Raw genomic sequence first — 22385 nt, 5'->3', positions numbered from 1 at the left:
AACACAGTTATTTTTAATGTAAAACTATATGTAATTATGATTATGTCTGAAGAGATATGAATTGATATGTCAAGGCAACATGCTAATCTTACCAAAGGCCTTTCTTATTTTATCGGGGAAGAGGATAATAAACATCTGAAAGTACCCTGTAGACGCAGGAGACTGCAGATGCTGGAATCTGAAGCAAAAAAAAATATGCTGGAGGATCTCAGAGGGTCATGCAGAATCTGTGGAGGGAGATGATGTTGACTGTTCATTTCACCCTACAAAGATGCTGCCTGACCCACTGAGTTCCTTCAGTATTTTGTCTTTTGATCTAAAAGTACCCTGGCCATTATCACTAGTGATAATTGCAAATAATGGAAAAATGACATAGAACATAGAAAACCTACAGCACAATACAGGCCCTTTGGCCCACAAAGTTGTGCCAAACATGTCCCTACCTTAGAAATTACTAGGCTTACCCATAGCCCTCTATTTTTCTGAGCTCCATGTTCCTATCCAAAAGTCTCTTAAAAGACCCTATCGTATCCACCTCCACCACCGTTGCTGGCAGCCCATTCCACACATTCACCACTCTCTGACTAAAAAACTTACCCCTACTCCCCAGCACCTTAAACCTGTGTCCTCTTATGGCAACCATTTCAGTCCTGAGAAAAAGCCTCTGACTATCCACACAATCAATGCCTCTCATCATCTTATACACCTCTATCACCTTGAAGAATATTCTAATCCTTCTGATTAATATTTTACTAGCAGACTAGGATTGTTTAAAGAACACCAGCATTCAAGGGATAGTAAACAGGACAAGTTCTCCAATAAACTTAAACAAGATTCAGTTCATTTTTTAATGAGTTATGAGCTACATAGTCTATTTCTAACAGACATTTACCATGAAGAACAAACCAGCCAAAACAGGAAACAAAATTTACATTTATATAATTTCTTACATTTCCTCAGGACATCCCAAAACACTTCACAGATCATTATTTTTAAAAAGAAATATGTATGGAATGTGGCAGCCAAGCTGTACACAGCAAGCTCCCACAATTGGCAATGAGATGAGCAGCTAGCTGAGGTGCTGTAATTATGTGAGTTGAGGGTTAATCATTGGCAATTTCACTTGTAACTTGAGTTTAAAGAAATCCAACTCCAGAAATATATAGTTGTAATAACCGATGTGAACAATTAATGGTTAAAAGGATACAAGAGGTGTTCTCCTGCAGCCTTAACTATAATTTATCTCACTGTTGTGTCTGGGATTTTGTGCATAAAAGCACTGCAAAACATCCCTACAGTTCAAGTACAATTAACCTTCAAAAATACATCACTGGCAGTGAACTGGCTTGTGACTTCCAGAAGTTTCAAAAAGCATTACGTTGATGTTGAATTTACAGCACTGCCTAATTGTGATGATTGGCTTGTTTCAACTTGGTATCAATATTCTGTATTCTGTATCTTCTTCATCTAACACAAAGACTTAGGTTCTGCTTTTATTTCTCATGTTTTTAAACATAGTTTGCTATTAATTATACCTATGCTATTTGTATCAACTAATTCACACATTTCCATGTTCAAAACACTCTCTAGGTTATAATGTGTCACATAAATTTCATACTAGATAGCTTACTTTTATAACATAGATTTTTATAGCGAAAAAAAATCAGATCCACAAATGTACATACATGATTGATGTCAGCATGCACAATGCATGCTATACAAGTCATTTTGGTATAAGTTCTTGTTTTTGTTCTATGTAGTAAGGAAGATCTTATAATTTATAATTACAGGGCGTGATACCAACCTATTGGCAATATGTAGCATCTACATTTTAAATAGATCTCATCTTCTGTCTTTTTTGAAAGAGTTTTAATGATAGTATGGCATTGATCCACCAAAGTAACTCATAAATTAAAAATTAACTGTACGTACCTCATTACCTCCAGGAATCCTATTCATATGTACCAGTTGACCATGAGAGTCCAGCACAAGTTCTGTGCACTGTAGTGGTTCTTTTGGATGTTCCACATCAGATCCCCACATCTTAAAGAGAGCCTGGATCATAATACCAGAAGGTAAAAACTCTTTCAAGTTACGTTTTCTGACAGATCTTTTGATACACAGAAGGACAATCCTATGGACCACATTTAATATAGGTTTAGTAAGGGCTTCCCTCATTAGATACGCACATTGCATTAAAAGTGGACATTGAAAATCTTTTAATAGTTGTTGAAAAAACACAATTCAATGATTATAATACTTAGTTATAAAGACCAAGAAAAGATCTTGTACATGATGAATTAGATAACCTCAGATGGACAACGCAGTGGTTTCAGAAGCTTAGAAGGGGTGGAATCCATTTAGGATTTCCATTCATTAGCAGCATTCAGTAACATCTGCTGAGATATGGATATCAGAGAGGACATCACCGGAATAGGCTGCACTCAGGCACTTAGTTTTGAAGAACCCTGATGACACTTGGCATTCAGGTTAAACGTGTAATACAGCACATACTCTAATGGATCCAAGGGAATGGCAATTTTGCTATGTACTTGTAAGAATTTAAAGTATTCGGACACCATTTCTATATTCAGAAGCCAGCAACATGGAACACGATCTAGCCCCACAGGGAGAATGCATTACTTCAAATCATGTGGCAATTTTCTATGTGTGATCACAGAATAAGTTCTCTTCACTGGTAAATTATCAAGCTATTATGTGTCTCATTATCATACACTTAGACTGAATAGTTTTTTGTAATACATCTCAAATGTAAATGTATTGGGGCAATGTCTTTTACAAGTTGCCGTGGCCTTTGTAATGTGATCTGATTACTAAGCCAAGGAATTGACATACTTGACCAGGCACAAGTTTGTCACTATTGGGTGAAGACAGATTTGAATGTGGATATGACGTATTCATATTTAAAAAATGTGATTACCCGCAAGGTGGCACAGAGTGTCTAACATCCTGCAAAAGGATCTTTCTGAGGAGAGAAAATATATAAAGGAAAATAAAAAAAAACAATGTTACCTGTTGAAACATTTCAGGAAAATCATAAGCATAGGTTGTTCCCAAGGACTGTGCCTGGAATCGCTTTGCCTGGAGCAGATCTTTGGTGACATATGGTGTGCTCATCAACATTCCATGGAGAGGCCCCTGTTTATCTCCATATGAAATGAACATAATCTGAATAAAAGCACAGTAGGTAAATATCATGTCACAATTTTTCAAAAGGAAAATCATCAGAATCTGAAAGTAATCCAAGGAATGTGCACCCTAGGGGCTGACATGAGATAGCCACAGGAAAACCAGCTGAAAAATAATGGCTACAGACATTAAACCTCTCATAATTTGTATGGAAAAATTTATGGTTGAAGGACTTCAGAATGAAAGCATAATTCTTAGTTTCTCTGTCTCCTGGAATGGTGTTTTATCAGCATTTATTGTGACTCATACTGCCACCGGCAATATTTTTTCTCTCACTTGGCTTCTGTGAGGACTCTATTCCTGAATCTTTCCCTTCCTGTTTTGTTCATTCATTCTGAAGTAATCCTCCACTCTAGACCTTCCAAAATAGCCATCATTTCTTCAGCCACAGATTCTACTCCCCTGAGTTAGACAGTATTTTCAACTAGATTGATCTGTTTCTTGTGCTTTTGACCTCATTTCTTTCCTCTTTCACTAGTGGGGGTATCACCATTCATCCACTAGACATCTTCCATCACCTTCTTCATCTCCAGAATGACTCCATCATCAAACACACTTTCACTTGCTGATGTCTGAAGGAATTGTAGCCTGATTTTCAATTCCAACATCCATATCAATGGTACCTTCCAATACATTTGTAGGAAGTGATACACATGCCTTTTTATCTCCTTTCATTTCACTGCCAAGACACCAAGTGCTCATTTTGGAAATATCTATCTGCAACTGAGTGGACAGTGTTTTTTTGATCATCAGACCAGACTAATCTCTATCAGGAATCCAAACATAGATTAGGTGAACACCTTGTCAAACACCTCTGTGAATGTGATCTAAAGTTGTTCTTCATTGGTTTTTTAATTCCCTTCCCACTCTAATGATTATTTTTGACCTACACTGTTCTGATGAAGTTTGACACAAGTGTCAAAAATAACACCTATTTTTCCTACTAGACAGTAAGCACTCTGCCTTAGCTGACTTAAATAACATGAAGATTTCTCCTGCTTTTCTTGTTCTGTTCTCTTTTAAATACTATTAATCTTCAATATACTCTCTTATGACCAAGTGTTCACATCTGAGGTTGACTTCTCCATTCTTTTACAGACTGCCAGAGCTATGGAGTGCTTCCATCTCGATAAATTTCTGTATTAGATTTACAGCAACTGCAGTTTTGGTCATTAGCTGAGACTTTTCCCTTCATTTCTAATGGGGAATCAAGCTTCAGAATGCATCCACATTTTCTAGGTCTGTTTCACAATTCAGGAAGCACATACCTGTCCAGTTCTGGCATTTGTCACCTCCTTATATAGGCTCATATCCAGATAATATCCAGATTCATTAGTGAGGAGCAAACGGATTGGGATTGCCTTTCCGGTGGGAGTTAAACGGATGTTTATTTTGAGCTCAGCTTGCATGACCCTGAGTTTCCACAATCTGCTCCCATATCTCATCACCATGTCATGGACAGACTTCTCAATCTAAAAATAAATATTGAGAAAAAAATTAAATCTATGCAATAAAAAGGCCCAGATTTTATAGAGTTGAAAGGAGAAACACATCCCTTCTGATGTGACACCAGCATTCACAAGACAAGCAATAATGTACTTTAAAACTGCTAAACTCTGACAACACTCTCAACCCCAAAATTTAAAAGAAATTATAATGTCAGTAAACTTAACCTGTGATGTCTGTTCTTCAAGGAAGAAAATATGATTGGTGCCTGAATCAACAATCAACAAATTTTACATATGAAGTTTAGAGCAATTTCACTATCACCATGGATTATCATGTAGTACTATCAGACAATGGATGCCAGCCTTTAATGCAAACTCAGAATATTGTCATAAACATAGACAGATCAGCGAAGAAAACAAGTTAACTGATCAAAAATACTTGCTTCCATGAACAGTATTAGACAATGATATAAGTACAAGTGTGCAGAAACCTAAAAATACCCAACTTGGATTATAATTAGATAGCAGTTGTTGTTCTGTCACTAGAGTATAATAGTACTTTAAGGAAATATGTGATTTATCACTGTTTTGGTATCAACTTTTGATTAAAAAAGGAGAATTCTGGAGCCAGAGCTATTATTCTGGCCAATTTCTCTGCAAGACCTTAATGAGCTGCCTCTTTTGTGCACAAGGCCATGTGTTAGTACTGTGTACCATGGGAATTCCTCACCATAAACACACAAACTGTTATTTGCTTGAAATTCAGACATGTTGCACATTTTCTTTGCATTGCTATGTATCTTAAAATTGCTTATTTCAAGAGTGGAATACGATTGTGGACATTTTTAGGCTGAATTTTGACAATCTGAAATTTCAACTGGGCATTACATTTCATGTTCACTTGTGTGTCAATGATGCAATTTCAATATCAATTGTATATGAGAGATCATGATTCCCTCGGTAATGGTGCATTGATCATTCCTGGAAAAAAACATGCTTTCATAGTCCACTGCAATAACATTATTTAATGGGCCCTTCTGGATTAGCTCTCAGTCCAGACCTCTTTTTGCTCCCATTTGTACTCATCTGATCTTTCACATCCTCTCCCCAAAGGCTATAACCTACAGCCATTCCCAGCCTCCATGGCTTCAGTCTCTAGCTACCCACAGCCCAGGGTTTGGGTTCCAACCATTATCCCTCAATTACTCTCGGACCTGGTGTGCTGGTGAAAAACTTTTCTGCACAAATTTAACAGGGAAGATCTATTTCCATTCCAAATTTCTTTGGTTTTAATGATAGAAACCTGAGCAATGAATTGAATGTTATCCTTGAACTCTATCTTTACCTCTCACTGTCTTGGTGAAGCAGCCAGAATAATCAAAGACCCCACCCACCTGGGACATTCTCTCTTCTCTCCTCTTCCATCGGGTAGAATATACAGGAGCCTGAAGGCATGTACCACCAGACTTAAGGACAGCTTCTACCCCGCTGTGATAAGACTATTGAATGGTTCCCTTATAAGATGAGATGGACTCGTGACCTCACAATCTACCTTGTTATGACCTTGCACCATATTGCCTATCTGCAATGCACTTCCCTGTAGCTATGACACTTTATTCTGCATTCTGTATTGTTTTATTGCTAAAGCAACAATAACAATCTTATAAGACTATTGAACAGTTCCCTTATACAATGAGATGGACTATGACCTCACGATCTACCTTGTTGTGACCTCGCACCTTATTGTACTGCACTTTCTCTGTAACTGTGACACTTTACTCTGTACTGTTATTGTTTTTACCTGTACTACATCAATGCACTCTGTACTGACTCAATGTAACTGCTCTGTGTAATGAATTGACCTGTACGATCAGTTTGTAAGACAAGCTTTTCGTACCTCGGTACAAGTGGCAATCATAAATCAATACCAATACCAATACCAATAAGAATTCTGACCAAAAAATATGAGAGCTTCAAACCTTCATTGGGTCCATAATTACAGTAGGCACAAAGTTAAGGAAAATATGGTTGCAGTCAGTGCGCACAGTCTGTTTGTTAAAAGCCACTTCTAGTTCATCCATGGCCTCAAGCAGCAGACGCTCCCCCTCATTTTGTAGATATTCAAAAGAGGCTTCCTGTAAGAATGAAGTTGCAACAAATTAGGGATTTGGAACTGCTCCTTTTCGTTTTGGTGTAGTATGTGGAGATGAATTTCTAGGCAATTAAGCTTTGTTACCTGGAATGGGATTTGCAGTTATCAAATCAGGAATAGAGAGAGGGATAAAATACTCTGGAGGATACCCTGGTTGATGTGATGGGAAATGCTGGCTACATTCTAGGCTCATAACAATGGAGATGGATGAATGGTTTAATTTTCAAAGGCAATTAAAACAATTAAGAAAATCATTAAGTTCATGCATAGAACTTTTCCTTGTTTGATTACATGGCTGGACTAAGGTTCATAATGGGCATATACTCTTGGATGCAAGTAAACTAGATGGATCAAACAGCTTGTATTTGTTCAAGGTTTCTTACAGTAGAATCTCCCACTCCGAAATCTGTCTGGGTTTGATTCAGTTTTAGGCATGAGAGGTCCATCATGCCAAATAAAATGTTGAGCTGCACTCAGATGTTTCATAACCGCAGGATTTCTCACCTTAGTAATGAGGTCAGGATGTCGGATGATAGCTCGGACAAAAAACCTGTAGTCAGTGACCTCTGCTCCCTTCTTCACCTTGGCAGCACCTAGGTACAGGTGCATCTTGTGGTTACCACAAGGAAGAGCAGTGAGGTCAAAATTTTGCATCCGGTTGAGTTCTAACTGGAAAGCCAGGGCTGGATCCAAATGTCGATAAATACGATCCTCTGCAAACTGAATAATGGGATTTCAAGGCACAAACAGATCACAAATTTTGAAATGCAAATAAAATGACTGTCCCACCCCACATTCCCCTTGAAAATACAAACTTTTGATGGGGTATACCAATTATATTTTTATTAGTTATAACGTTTCTAAAATAAAGATAAGAATTTCTTCTCAGGTTCTATAAGTTACAATTATTAAAAATGTTGTATGAATTTTCAAATTAATGACAGAGAAGAAATATTAAAGGTATCTATCTCTTAAAGTTTTAAAAATTACTAAAGATTTTGAAAGGATTCACAAACCCAGCAACTATTAATTAGATACTTTGGCTCGTAGCTGTTCAGGCTCCTAAACATAAATACTTGTTCATTTAAATTGAAAATATAAGTATATTTCCAGCCCTCAGTATTAGGCATGGTCTGATTAGATACAGCACGGTGCTAATATTCTTCTTAACCTAGCCCAAAAGAGTCTTTTATCCCCAATCTTTAATTTCTGGTGTATCAGAGTAACATTTCTATTTCTCATACTTCCATCATTCTGTTTTTTTTTTTGCTGAGACTGATAATTAGTCCCAAATAACAGACAGATTTATGTTAACTAAGCAAAAACCATGCTGGCTGGAACAGAGTGGAAACATTTCCAGATGGATTTTCAAGATCAGGTCCCAGAAGTCAAAGGATGGACTGGTATCTTGGAGTTTTCCTCTTGCTCCAAAAGGCAAGCAACTATAACGTAAAGAAGCAATAGTTCTTGGTCTTGCATATATAGTAAATGGTTTCATGTACCTCAGTATTTGCCCTGAAGGTGAAGTACTTGGGGAATTCTCGCTGTAAGCAAAAGAAGAAATGGGAAAGAAAACCTAAAATTTAGTGATCACATTGTAGATAATTAAAACATAAGCAATTTTGATACAAAAGTCTTCAAACAGACAAATGGACAAATCTAGAAAAGCTCACCTTCTGTCCAACTAGAAAGGTGATTCGCCTGATTCCATACTCAAAGAAAAGGGCTTTCTGTGAACACAGAGGAAAAGGAATGTTTACAGCTTTTGGTGGATTTTTATGGCAAAACTTTAATATAAATGTCTAATATTTTTGGGAACTTTGACTTTATAATGCAAAGATTATTTTGATGATACTTATCCTGAAAATCATTTCTGATGAAAGGAGAAAACTATAATGGTCTGGAGAATAGCCTAGGGTTGCAGAAGTCAAGCTTAAAAGGTAGGCTTTCACAGATACCTTTGTTTGGCAGAATTTACTGAAGATCAGCACCAGTTCATCATCCTTTTCACAATCACCATCTCTGAGGGCGATATTCAGAATATGGATCGGTTCGTCCTTCAAATTCTGTTCATAAAAGTAGCAAAGTCTTTTCTTTGTATTTATATATTACAGACCATATATGATAAACATTAGCAATCTCCTAGACAAATATAGATTCATATTTCATATGGCAGATTTTTTCACTTCTAGCTCACAACCTATTTCATTTCATTGATATTGGTCACTGGTATTCTGAACTTTGTATTCTCGTGCTTTCTGGGATCAAACGTTTTATAGGCTGGGAGACTATCCAGGCCACCTAAACTGGGCTCTGAAGTCCTGCTTTCATTACCTTTAGGTTGATTTCTCAAGCAACTATCTGTCTAAAAATCCAATGGTTGCAGCCTGCCTTGCACCTTATCCTATTCACTCATCACTATAGAATTTAAGAGTAATCACTGCCTGCAGTTAATTTTCTTCCCATATTGATTTTTCTTTTCCACATTTAACCAATTCTCTTTTAAAAGCTATTATAATTCCTGTTTCTGTCCCTACTTATGGTAGAATACTTCCTATCCAAAAAATCTACTGCATAAAATAAGAGTCTTTTAACCTCTCTCTTTATTTTGGTGATTTATTTAAATTTCTGCTCAATACTTATCAAGTCATTAACCCAAACAGTAGTTTCCTGAAATCCCTCTTAATTTTGAATACTTCTTCAGTCTCCTCCTTTATTCTCCTGGGAAGAATAGTTCTTGACTTCTCTACATGTCCTTGGCATTTTCTTAGTGACTCTCTACTGCACTCTCTCCATGGTCTGGACATCCTTCTCAATACAAGTCATTCATTCACAGGAGATTATATTCTATCCTTCCCAGATCCTAATCACAATTCACTGTCACTATCTCAGGATCTTAAAATCCCTCATCTTTCATGTATAATTTAAGATTCCAATCTTGGGTTCATTTAATCTTCCTCAATTGATCCTCTCTCTTTTTGCCTTCTCGTCTAGGATTTCTTAATTTGAAATTGAGAAGTGGCATAGTTTGGCAAGTGCTATTTTGAAAGACTTCACAGATAAGCTCAAAGGTGGAATAATAACTTAGAGTTTTGAAATTCTACCCGTAAAGCTAGGTGATGATCAAAGATTACCTTATTGTCTTCCTGATCAAAGAAGGTTGATCTTGTCTCAGAAAATAGTGGACTATCCAGAGATGGGTCAGCAAAGCAAGCAATCACTTCTTCAAAGTTTCTTCATAAAGTACAAATATTCAAATGATTTACACATTAATTACAGAAAGCATTAAATAATTTATATGATGCAACAATATTTAATTTATTGTCGATTTCTCTTCATATTAGATGGTCATTGCATTGCTTAATCATGTACAACATGATATGAAAACATTCATTTTAATACTTTTTTCACAACATAAATTTCTGCAACTTTTTAAGCACAATTTATGACAATATGAAGATGTAAGTTTGCTTTTCTAAGATAGTAAAAAAGTACCAACATCTTTAACACTGATTCAAAATCTCTACTATATGTGGACATTTTTGGAGACTATATGCAGACAATTTCAGAAAAAAATATCTCAAGGAAAAGCATGATTTCTGCAAAAACAGGGTCAAAATAAGAAGTGAGACATGTGTTTTTGTAGAGGTATAAACGACCAGTTTCCATGAAAAGGGTAGAACAAACAGGAGCAGGAGTTGTCCCCTTCACCCTGCTCTGCCATTCAATAAGATCGTGGCAGATCCAACATTACCCTCAATATCACTTTTCTGCTCTCTCCATATACCCCTTGATTCCTTCATAGATGAAACCTCTGCCAATCCCCACCTTGAACAGGTACAGTGACTCCGTCTCCATAGCTCTCAGCAGAAGAGAATTTCAAAGATGCAGAACCCTCTCAAAGAAATTACTTCTTATCTCCATTGAAATGGGTGATCTCTTACTCCGAAACCTTGCCCTCTTGTTCTAGATACCCCCACCAGTAGAAATGCCCTCTCAGCATTCTCCCTGTCAAACCCCTAAAAATCATATATACTTCGAAAAAATCACCTCTCATTCTTCTACACCCCAATGAGTATAGACCCAACCTGTTCAACCTTTCCTCATATTTCACTTTGCATCCTAGAAATCAATCTAGCAATCCTTTTCTGCACGGTTTCCAATGCAAGAACATCCTTACTTAAAAATGGAGAACAAAACTGTACAAAGTACTGCAGATGTGGTCTCATTATTTCCCTGTAAAATTGTACTGAAGCATATGTACTTTTACACCCCATATCCCTTGTAATAAAGACCAATATTCAATTAACCTTCCTAATAACTTGCTGTCCCTGCATGCCATTTTTTGTGATATTTGTTTTAGGATGCCAGATCCCTTTGAACTGTAAGATTTTGTCATCTCACTCTATTTAAATAATAATTTATTCTTTCATTTTTCTTCCAAAAATTGAAATTTCCCTCATAATACTCCATGTGCAACTTCACTATAGCTTTGCATGCTCTTTGTGACCTTCTTACAACTACCCAGGCTACCTATTTTTGTATCATCAACAATTATGGCTCCAGTACACTTTGTGCCTTCACTTATTCATCATTATGAATAGTTGAGGCCCTAGTACTGATCTCTGTGGCAGCCCAGTAGTATCAATCCAAAAATGACCAATTCTTCCTAATTCTGTTTCCATTAGGTAACCACTCTCCTATCCCTGCTGAAATATTACTTCTAACCTCTTGTGACCTTATGTAACCTTTTATGTGTCACCTTATCAAATGCCCTCTGGAAATCCAAATATACTACTTCTATTGGTTCCCCTTTATTCACCCTCTCAAAGAATTCCAGAAAATTTGTCAAATACAATTTCCCTTTCATAAAGCCGCACTGACTCTGCTAGATTGACTTATGATTGTCTGAATATCTTGCCATTACCTCCTTAATAATAGATTCCAGAATTTCCCAATGATGGACAGGATGATGAAATTTGAAGCTCACCTCAGAGTTCAGTAGAATACTAAGGCTGTAGATATCAGGTTCTACCTCTGTGAGCAGCTGAAGATTAGGGCACACAGTTTGTAGCAAAAAGATAAGGTTTGCCCAACTGATGTTCAGTTGGGAAAAAGTCTCTAACAGAGATGTATGAAATAAAGTTGGTTGTAGGTTCGAGGACGATGGAGGAGCAATAATGTTTTGTGCTGTTAACGCTGACTATGTAACCATAAAACATCTCACAGAAGACTGATGGGAACATGGAAAAATGAGTCAAGGAACTTCTGTTATATGGAGAGGTGGTAGGCTTCTGCCGGAAAGGAGTGATGATACAAGAAAGAATGGAAGTTACCAAGAGAAGAGGCAATATAGAGCACTTACACATATGGAACGGCACAGTAAAACCAAGGAGACTTTATATGCTAAGGTCAGAAACCATAGAGTTTGATAAGCTTCAACATTTGTCACTTTTGCTTACTCATATCCAAACTTGCAGTACATACTTTACTGAAATAAAAGTAGAAGAAATTACTAGTGTCCTGGAAAAATATAAGCTGATCGTACTTCAAAAGAAGTTGACCAAGGACTGAAGTATTTATGCATAACCCTTGCACAGGTAGTACTCACTTAACAAAATCATCAAATGTTTCAAATGCAACCATAACACCCATTCGTTGACACAGAGATGTTTGTATGCTAGTCATGAATGGATCATTGCTCTGCTGATTCAGCTCGTAATGTGGAACACACATCCTATAAATCAGGGGAAAAGGACAGTTAAATGCACAAAAATAAGCGCAGACGTAAAAGAAATTAAATCCCTTCTTTATGTTAGATTCGGCGAAATAAATTATACTAGAATTAGATAAGAAAAGTTTTTGACCCTCTAATGATTCCCAATTTCCTACCCTGCTTCCATGTCATTGTACCAGCACAGAGACAATAGCTATTTCCAGTTTCTATACAAAACAGCGTAGGATACTAAAAAAAGTGACATAAATCAAAAACTTAGAATATAGAACAGTGGCTCTTGCACTGAATTCCTGACAAAAAAGAGAATGTAATTGATAATCTTGAGTGGATAAATAAGCATAAGCTGCTCTGAAAGGGATAAAATATTAGCCAGCTTCTATAATTAAAATGTAATGAAAAATATCATCAGTGCAAAAGTGTTGGTATTACAAAAGATTTTGTACACTACAAATCAACTTAGCATTCAATCTTAGTAGTTTTCTTTCCAATGCACCTCAGTCCCAAATTAATCAAAATATGTAATTTACTGTCTTTTAATTCATTTTTTTAGAACCCTCATATCCTTGAATACAAAATATTAGCTTTTCCCTCTTCAATTCTTTAGAGAATATTCCAATCCTACAAAATTAAAACTGTGATACTTCATGATCCTTAAAGCATTGTCACTGTGTTTGCTAACTGGGATAGCTTTGAAAGATAAGATACCAATTGTTAGTACTTGAGAATGTAGAAAAGGCAGGAAAGCACAAGTTAGGGAATCAGGCAGGCAGTTAAAAGCAAACGCATTTTGTGGGATTCTCTCTAATACACAGAGATATTCTAAAGTACTTAAGCTAAGCAAGGATAAATATGAATCCCCTTTACAGAAAGTTTTCAGATGTGATTGGCCAAAGCCTGACAAACACTCTTTGACCGACTAAAACTACAGAAAGGTTATTTATATCAGTGCAACATGATAATTTCATGTTTTAGCTAGTACTTTCAAGTTTGCAGTAAGGTCCAATTTCCAACAAATCAATTTCATAACAATACAGAGTGCTTATTTGACCAAAATGTCTATTGACCATCTATTCAACTGTTCTTATATAGTGAATGACTTTGGCCTTGCAACTTTCATTTTAAGACAATTAACTGAATTTCAGCTTTTAAATCTTCTTGTCTCTATTTTAACAGGAAACTATTAATTGATTTTTGGAGGGTAAATAGTAGCTTTTTGGAACTTTACCAAAACTGGTTGACCACTGCAATTAAATTTGTTGTAGAACAGCTCAGTTTCAGAACAATTATTGAAAATGTGCTATGACGTGCATGTTTAAAATCTCAGCAACCTTTGCTAACCAAACTCAATCTTCTAAAAGGTAAGGAGGGTTTGATCCATCAAAATTCACCATTCCTAAAGATTTGTGCCAGATAATCCTTGAGTGCTAACATTATATAAATTATCAATAATAAAATAGTTTAGAAAGAGCAAATCTCAATGAAGAATTACTAAAGACAGTTAGATGAAAAGTACTTGATTTATGGCCCTAATTTATATGTACATTTATTAAAAATACAAAACAAATTGCATAGCATTTCTACTCCTGTGCCAATTTTTGATAGCATGGAACTTTTTTTTACAATATTTCATATTTGTTAGAGAAAATAATCCATCAAATTAGTATAATCCAGATGTGGTCTATCTGAATCCAACAACTCAGCTTGGTTTATGACTGGTAACAATCATGTCCAATACTGGCATGCTCAATCCAGGTTAAGATTTTGAGCCTCAGTTTCCGCACTTTCCTAATTTTTAACCAATTGGGTTAGTTGGTCATCATTTGCAAGACAAAATTCTTTTCCTTTGATCTTTCAGCTCATGCAATAAATAGATGAAACTATACCTGAATATCGTAGGATTGCTTCCTCTGAAAGTGAACATTTAACACACATAAAGTAAGCAATATGGAAACTGCATGTATGATCACTTCACCCAATAATGCACAATAAATAGACAGCATAGCATACTAATCAAATAAAGTATTTGGTACATTAGTCAAAAAAAATGCTTTTCAAATTTTATTTGCAAAAATCCAGAGATTATGTGCAGCGCTGAACAACTCATGAGTCTGTCTGAGGCAAGTAATCTGAGAAATGGGAGGTAAGGTGTTATAATGAACTCCAATCAATGCACATTTATGGAGTGCAGTGACATGAAGAAAATCAGCTACTGTCTAATGATTTCTGCTGCATAAATTGTGGAGTTAGAATTCAAGACAATGATCAGGGATGTTGGAATCGTTCCACCCAAACCCTTTGGTTAGAGTTGTAGAGCTGTGCAGCACAGAAACGGGCCCTTCTGCCCACCACGACTATGCTGACCTTTTCGCCCACCTACACGAATCCCATGTACCCGCATTAAGGTTGTATCATTAAAAAGTCTTATAAAAAAGAGGAGCTGGTATGAGGCTGGAAAACACAACACAGAATGAAGCAGTGCATTAGGGGAGTAGGGAAGAATGACAAAGAGATTCGGAAAAACTGATTTACAATAACCTGATAATGGTACCTGCATTAAATAATTTTGAAGTCCTAGGTAATAAGCAGATTTATCATGGCGTGTCTTACTGCTCTTTCAACCTTAACTACTGGATCAATTAACCATAATTTATATGGCAAAGATGTAAAGATTCCTTTTACGTAAAAGCTGAAGCAGACAATAAATTAAGGGCATACAATTCAATTCATAGATTTAAATAAATTTTAATCTAAATGATCAGTTGCAAATATCCACTTTCAGAATTCCAGTAATGACATCTGACCATTATGTTATGTAGCACCAAAGAGGATAACCTTCTGAAACACTACAATTCTTAAGCAAGTGAGTAATCAAAGAGGAAGATATCAGGAGATTAATTGATAGTTTTTGTGTTCTACAATCCTCAGTTTATTTGTTATTATTAGTGCTTTTCAATAATTTTTGTTTGTTAAAAATATCTATATATTTTGCTGTCCATAAGTCCTTTTGAAATGCATGTCCCAGACCTCAATCCACAACTCTGACGTATCTCAAAAAATCAGAAATAAAGTGCAGCAGAACAATGAATGGTGTGGTCATGTATAGCTGTTCTAGAACAGGAGGAAGGCAATGCTCATGTATAGAATATCGGTACTTTGCAGGGACAATCTGAATGCAAACCAGAGAAAATATTTTTGGCTCAAGTAAAGCTTAAAGGTCTGTAAAGAACTAGCAATGCACTGTTTTATCATGGAGAGTTCAACTTAAACCTGACAATACCTGTTTGGATGAGACGAAGGAAGCAGAAACTGGAAGTCCACTACACGAATGCCATTGTGTAGCTGATGATGCTGTATGCTGTTGAGTTCGTAGGCAATATATGATCTGCGTACATATACCTTAAAGATGTGGAAAGTTTTTCCATCAGCTGGTAAACTGAAGTCTCCACATCAAATCACTAATCTCAAGACATAGCACTGAAGCAATAAATGTGTGATGTCTCGAAAAAGAAGAGGCAGTGAGTGAGCTACTGGTTTAAAGAAGCTCTCACTTCAAAGCTGAGTTTATTGTCACATGCACAGGTACACGTCTGCACAGGTGCAATGAAAAACTTACTTGCAGCAGCATCACAGGCACACGGCATCAGATAAATAGCATTGAAGGGGTGAAATAGACAAAGATTTTCTTAACATAACGGAAGGATAAAGTAAAAAGGATGTAGTTTCTTCAAAACTGAGTTCTCCATTATGGCCAGTTACTCAGGCTTCCCTAATGGATCCATGCACACATCATGTCAGATAAGAACCGGAATGACAGTGGCGTTATCACAGCTGGTTTTAACAACCAAAGGCCAAAGAAAGTGAGATTGAACGATGAGAGTGGAAAACATAAGGCGCATCTTTCTAACCAGTTTCCAATTGGTGGGTACCTGAGAAGTTGGCATAGATTTAAAACAAAGTGCCTAGACAGAGGATAAGATGTTGCTCTTCTAGCTTACACTGGGTCTCACTATGGCAGTGGAGGAGGCCACAGAGAGACAGGTCGGAAAGGGAATGGGATTGAGAATTAGTGTCAAGCAACAGGAAGCTGTGGCAACAGGAAATGGAGGAAATGCAACACCTGTCCATTCATTATTTTCCCTTCCCACCATACAGAGGCCCAGACAATCATTCCAGGTGAAGCAGCTATTCACCCGCACTTCTTCCAATCTAGTACACTGCATTTGTTGTTCACAATGTGGCCTCTGCTACATTGGAGGAACCAAACTCTGATTGGGTGATCAGTTTGCAAAGCACCTGCGCTCAGTCCACATGTGCATGAGCTTTCTGTTGCATGCCGCTTTAGTTCCCAGTCCCACTCTTTAAAATGCCTTACTAATAGTCAGTACTCATGTTCTTTCTCATTTGATCTGTCCTATGCTATCTCCATATAGGTTTTTGGTTTACACCTCACTCTTCCCCCAGCTCTGCTTTGAAAACCGTAAATCTCCCGCTTTGTTCTGAGGAAGGGTTACTGACCCAAAATGTTGACTGTTCTCCTTCCACAGGTGCTGCTTGACTGGTTGAGTTCTTCCAGCGTTTCTGTTTTAGGTTTGGATTCTAGCATCTGCAGTTTTATTTGTTTGGCATAGATCTAATGTCAATATAATTGAATAGGATGCTAACACTCACTGTGTCTGAATTTAAAAGTGATACATTTAAAAGTTTGGGGATCAAGGGATGGTAATTGGTTTATAATGTCAGAATATACCCATACTAATGAATAATCTTCTTAAATTTAGTAATCTTGCAAGTATTTGTACTGATTGTTAAGTTATCTTAGTATGTTGTCTTTAGTATTTGATGCCAAAACTGTTGGAGTAAATGTAAAATAATGAATTAGCATTACTGATTAATGTGGGATCAGAAGTGTTCCTTATAGTAATGGTTGGAAATCTATGAAGATCTAAAAACAGGAAGATTTTGTTTTGGAAGACGTAACACATAAAGAAGGTAATTTCTTGGAGGAGTTTTGGATGACCACTTTTGAAATCACAGAATGCCAAGTTATCGGACATAAGGGGGAAAATATAGAAGAAAGCAAATTTAAATCACGTTGATAAAAACAATTAAAAGAACATAATCCATTTAATTCAATGCCACGTCTGATCTATAAGATTTGTTCAGTAAATAGTGATTTTACCTCTAGCGCAGCCATTCGTACCACCTGGTTGACATGATAGAAAAAACTGGGAAGGACATCGAAGATGGAAGTCTCTGAGAGGATCAATTTCTAAAAACAAACAGTAAAATCAGTGCCCAGTCCACCAATCCCTGCTCAGCCTATCACAGTACTTCATTGTACTCTTCATGTTCAAGAGAATAAATAACGTAGTCACCTCTTAATAAAATCACAGCAACTATGGTATGGACAAGAAAATAATGATATAATTTATCGCATTACGCAAAAATAATGCAGGAAAAAAATACCAAGTTGTCTCAATTATCTATTGTGCTGTAGCTAATTCATGTTACAAGCTTGTAACAAACGCAAAAGACCATTCAAGCTCTCTTGACCCTGTGAGATCCAATCATCCTGATGTCATTGACCTGAAATGTTAATTCTGTTTCTCCTTCCACAGATGCTGCTTGATCTGATGAGTATTTCCAGAATGTTTTGGAGTTGTATTCGGATTTCCAGGATCTACAATAATTTACTTCTGGATTCTTATCATCCCTTACTTGTAGCGTATAGTTTTATTTTAAATGGTACCAGGGTCTTTTGTTCACTACTCCATTTGGATGTTTACTCCAAATACTGACCACACTTTGCACAAAAGGATAATTTCTTGACATTAATTATAATTTACCTCTCACTAATTTCAATTTTTTTACTTTTAAATAACATTTTATGTTTGTTGATTTAGAATACTTGTTAATGTAGAGGGACTTGTGGTAATTTTCCCTTTATCTGTTGGTTTGCTAAGGCCAAATGCCATTTTGAGAGGTAAATGCAAAAGGGTAGTATTCCTAGTGCAATAAATGCTGCTCTAAATCTAAGCATAATGGCGTGCAAGAGAGAAGCCTCCTTTTCCTTTTGGGAGAGATGGTCAGGCTTTATCATGGCCAGTAAACACAACAACTGGAAGCAGTAATATGCTGTACAACCCTTCCAACCTGCTCCATCATTTAATAAGAAAGTGGTTGACAGTCTATACCAACTTCACTTTCAAACCTCCATGTGACCCCCACTTCAAACACACTGCCATCATGAAACTAATGACTTAGGACATGTGAATAGAAGAAATAGAACTTCTCACATTCAAACCCAATCTCTACATCCCTGGGTTCCATTTATCTCTATCTTAAATATACTTGTGTATCAGGTACCTATAGCCCTTTCAGTTAGATTTCTAGAGCTCACATCACAGTGAATCAAGAAATTTTTCTTTAACTCAGTCCTAAATGATAACATATCATTCCCCTTCCTAACTGTTCACTATACTGCATGTTAACTTTATGTAATTGATTTACAATGTTTCTGATACTGCTCTGAATACTGACATTTACTAGTCTTTCTAAAGATATTCTGCTTCCCCTATAAAGGTGAGCAATTTCACATTTCCCAATAATACGATGCATCCACTCCTTCTTGCACAATCACTTAACCAATCAATATACCTTTGCAGCATCTTTGTATGCTCCTCACAGCTTATTTTCCCTTCTGTCTTACTTAAACTTGGGTATATGGTATTACGTTGGTCTCCTCAACCAAGTCACTGGTAAAGATTGTAAATAGCTGAGGCCCAAATATTCATTTATAATTCCACATGAAACACACTGCCATCCTGAAACTAAAGACTTAGAGTATGTGAACAGAACAAGCAGAAGCAGGAAGAACCCACCGAAGATTTCAATGAGATCATTACCTGATCCTATTTCTTGTCCCTTTTCCTACATGATCTTCATATCCGCTTCATGTCCAAGAACCTTAATCTCAGTCTTGAAAATACCAACATCTCAGCATTTGAGGTAGAGAATAGCAAATATTTATTGTTGTAAATAGGACTTTGCCTAGCAGTTCAAGACTCACTATAGTGAGAAAATAGTTTTCAGCATCTACCCTGCCTATTCCTTTCAAATTCTTGGTTTTCAATGAGATCACTTCTAATTATTCTAAATTCCAGTGCATATGAGCTAATCTGATTTAATCTCTGCAAACTGGTCAATCTTCTTATCCCAGGAATCAAGTTTATTCCTATTCTTCTGTCATCTTTTTCTTGGTTAACCATCTTCAGTCTGGCTAATGCCTCTGGCTTCAAAAGGTTAATTCACAACATTTTGTTTGATAGCTTATCAAATGCCTTCTGAAAATCCTAATATGTTCCACCCACTAGCTCTAATTTATGTACTCTGCTGGTTACACACTTAATCACAATTTGCCTTCATAAAACCTTACTGACTCTGCTTGATCATATTGTGGCTGTCAACTGCAGTGCATTAACAGTCCATGACTATCCTGCTGTTACCTTTCCTTAGTGAATGGAAGTGGTGGTATAGAATTGGGAATTCTGTACAGGCAATCCCTGGGTTACATAAAGGTTCTGTTCCTGAGAACTGTCCATAGCTGATTTCTCCGCAACATTCATTTTCTGTAGTAACTCATATTGTATTGTTCTACATACACTTGCTATAATCTTTTGTTTCATACAATGATCACCCTAACACTACCCATAATTAAAATAATGGAATATATACTGTATCTAGTCATTAATGAATACCATGAAACATGTTATTATTATATCTTGAAAAATGTTTTAAAAATGTATGGGAGAATTTATGTAAAGCCAGATGTCCATAAGTCAGGTCATTCATAACTCTTTAGAATATAGAACATAGAACCCTACAGCGCAGTACAGGCCCTTTGGCCCACAATGTTGTGCTGACATTTTATCCTGCTCTAAGATCTATCTAACCCTTCCCTCCCACATAGCCCCCTATTTTTCTATCATTCATGTGTCTATGTGAGAGTCTCTTAAATGTCCCTAATGTATCTGCCCCCACAACCTCTGCTGGCAGTGCGTTCCACGCACTCACCACTCTCTGTGTAAAAAACTTACCCCTGACATCCCCCTTATACCTTCCTCCAATCACCTTAAAATTATGTCCCCTCGTGTTAGCCATTGTCGCCCTGGGGAAAAGTCTCTGACTGTCCACTCGATCTATGCCTCTTATCATCGTGTACACCTCTATCAAGTCACCTCTCATCCTTCTCTCCAAAGAGAAAAGCCCTAGCTCGCTCAACCTATCCTCATAAGACATGTTCTCCAATCCAGGCAACATCCTGGAAAATCTCCTCTGCACCCTCTCTAAAGCTTCCACATCTTTTCTATAATGAGGCGACCAGAACTGAACACAATACTCCAAGTATGGTCTGACCAGAGTTCTATAGAGCTGCAACATCACCTCGCGGCTCTTGAACTCAATACCCCTTACTCAATTCTTACTCAAAAAATACACTATGAAATAAAAAGGGACAATGGAATGGGCAAACTCTTAAAATCAGCAAGATTTTTTATGTCGATTCACACTTGTTTAAAAATATAATAACTAGCAGTGTAGCCTAACACAATTCACTATAAGGGAGCATCAGCTTGGGATTGATTCGGTGGGACATAGAGAGGTTATCCTCTAAAGCACATGAATGCAATCAACACAGTTTTAAAAAGGTCTTCCAGTTGCCTGAAAATAGAAGTTAGGCAGGGAAAGCAGATAATTGGATAAGCTGCAAATGAAGCACAACGTTATCGTCATGAACGTACCTTTAGATTATCGGGGCAGAACTGATGCCCGTACATATCAATAGCAGACAGGAACAGAGACTCCACCTGATTATGTCGCAGCTCATAGGAAGGCAAGTGCGATGCAATCAGAACCTAAAATTATCAAAGAGACGTTATTTTGGAAAGGAGCTGTGTAGGCAACCAGCTAAAGTTAAAGTGGAATACTACAATTCATCGAAGCATAAGTGACTGAGAAACTAGAATTAATCCAACTATAAATGAGCAAGGAAAGAGGTATAAAATGAGCAAGGTTCACTCTCTGAAGACTATCCAGTAATCTTTGCTAGAAGCTCACAGGCTTTGATGTTTGACAAGAAGTTATTTGGGTTAAGGTGGGATGGCCCATATGATTAATCTGCTTCTGCTCATTGTCCAGGATCACAGATACAAAATGGTTGTTCAGTTCAGATAATATGAAATGTATCATCGTTTTCAAGTCTCTGACATCAGACAGAGTGGGCACATATTAAAATGGAACAATATCCTCTCCTCATGGTGTGGAGAAAAATAGCACACAAAAATACCTTTTCAATTTCACTGCCACCAATAAATAGCCTGCTCAGATAAAAAACAGATTGGAAAAGGCCAAAACTTACTGCCACAAATAACAAGACTAAAAATCATTTCTGAATAAAATGACCCATGTAAGGTGAAGAGGAACACATCTAAGCCTGACATCTTTCCAACTCACTTCAAGATTCAAGCTGTACCAAACTGGAAAACTGAGTGACAGTAGGAGGAAATCAGAGTCAAGAATTACACTCAGGTAGTTTTTGGTGCATCGTAATTGCTAGTTGCAGGCAACACTGATTTCAGACAGGGAAAAAAGCAGTACCTGTCATTTGGGCAATAGATGTTAACCTAGACAGATAAAGAAAGGAATACAAACACTATGGGGAAATTTACATAAAAGGGGTAACCAAAAGTGTCGTTTTTTAATATCACCTTAACTTTCTTGTTGGAAGAGGTTTTCAAAGACTTCTATTTTTAGTACTAAAGGGTTTCTCACAAGCTTTTTC

General features: G+C 36.8%; 1 protein-coding gene across 5 annotated transcripts in view; it reads right to left on the bottom strand.

The window, feature by feature from the left end:
• The window catches only part of acacb (acetyl-CoA carboxylase beta), a 98549-nt gene that overhangs the window by 19065 nt on the left and 57099 nt on the right, over window positions 1–22385 (bottom strand). For 3 of the 5 annotated variants that reach the window (XR_007957709.1, XM_052032564.1, XM_052032562.1), the window contains 14 exons: window positions 21346–21459; window positions 17727–17816; window positions 15825–15943; window positions 14431–14454; window positions 12422–12547; window positions 9945–10044; window positions 8769–8876; window positions 8484–8540; window positions 8313–8354; window positions 7315–7530; window positions 6638–6793; window positions 4479–4682; window positions 3034–3189; window positions 1933–2055 (listed from right to left, as the gene is read on the bottom strand). Coding sequence is in view for 3 of the 5 variants with exons in the window: in XM_052032564.1 (XP_051888524.1) it covers window positions 1933–2055; window positions 3034–3189; window positions 4479–4682; window positions 6638–6793; window positions 7315–7530; window positions 8313–8354; window positions 8484–8540; window positions 8769–8876; window positions 9945–10044; window positions 12422–12547; window positions 14431–14454; window positions 15825–15943; window positions 17727–17816; window positions 21346–21459 (1635 nt within the window). In the remaining 2 variants the exon portion in view is untranslated. Of the gene's footprint in view, window positions 1–1932; window positions 2056–3033; window positions 3190–4478; window positions 4683–6637; window positions 6794–7314; window positions 7531–8312; window positions 8355–8483; window positions 8541–8768; window positions 8877–9944; window positions 10045–12421; window positions 12548–14430; window positions 14455–15824; window positions 15944–17726; window positions 17817–21345; window positions 21460–22385 lie in introns of those variants that run through there. The other 2 variants (XM_052032563.1, XR_007957710.1) reach the window with 2 other exon arrangements.

The sequence above is a fragment of the Pristis pectinata genome, chromosome 17 (assembly GCF_009764475.1).
Source record: "Pristis pectinata isolate sPriPec2 chromosome 17, sPriPec2.1.pri, whole genome shotgun sequence".
Lineage (NCBI taxonomy): Eukaryota > Metazoa > Chordata > Chondrichthyes > Rhinopristiformes > Pristidae > Pristis > Pristis pectinata.
The sequence above is the reverse complement of the archived record's forward strand: the minus strand, read 5'-3'. Positions and strand labels throughout refer to the sequence as shown.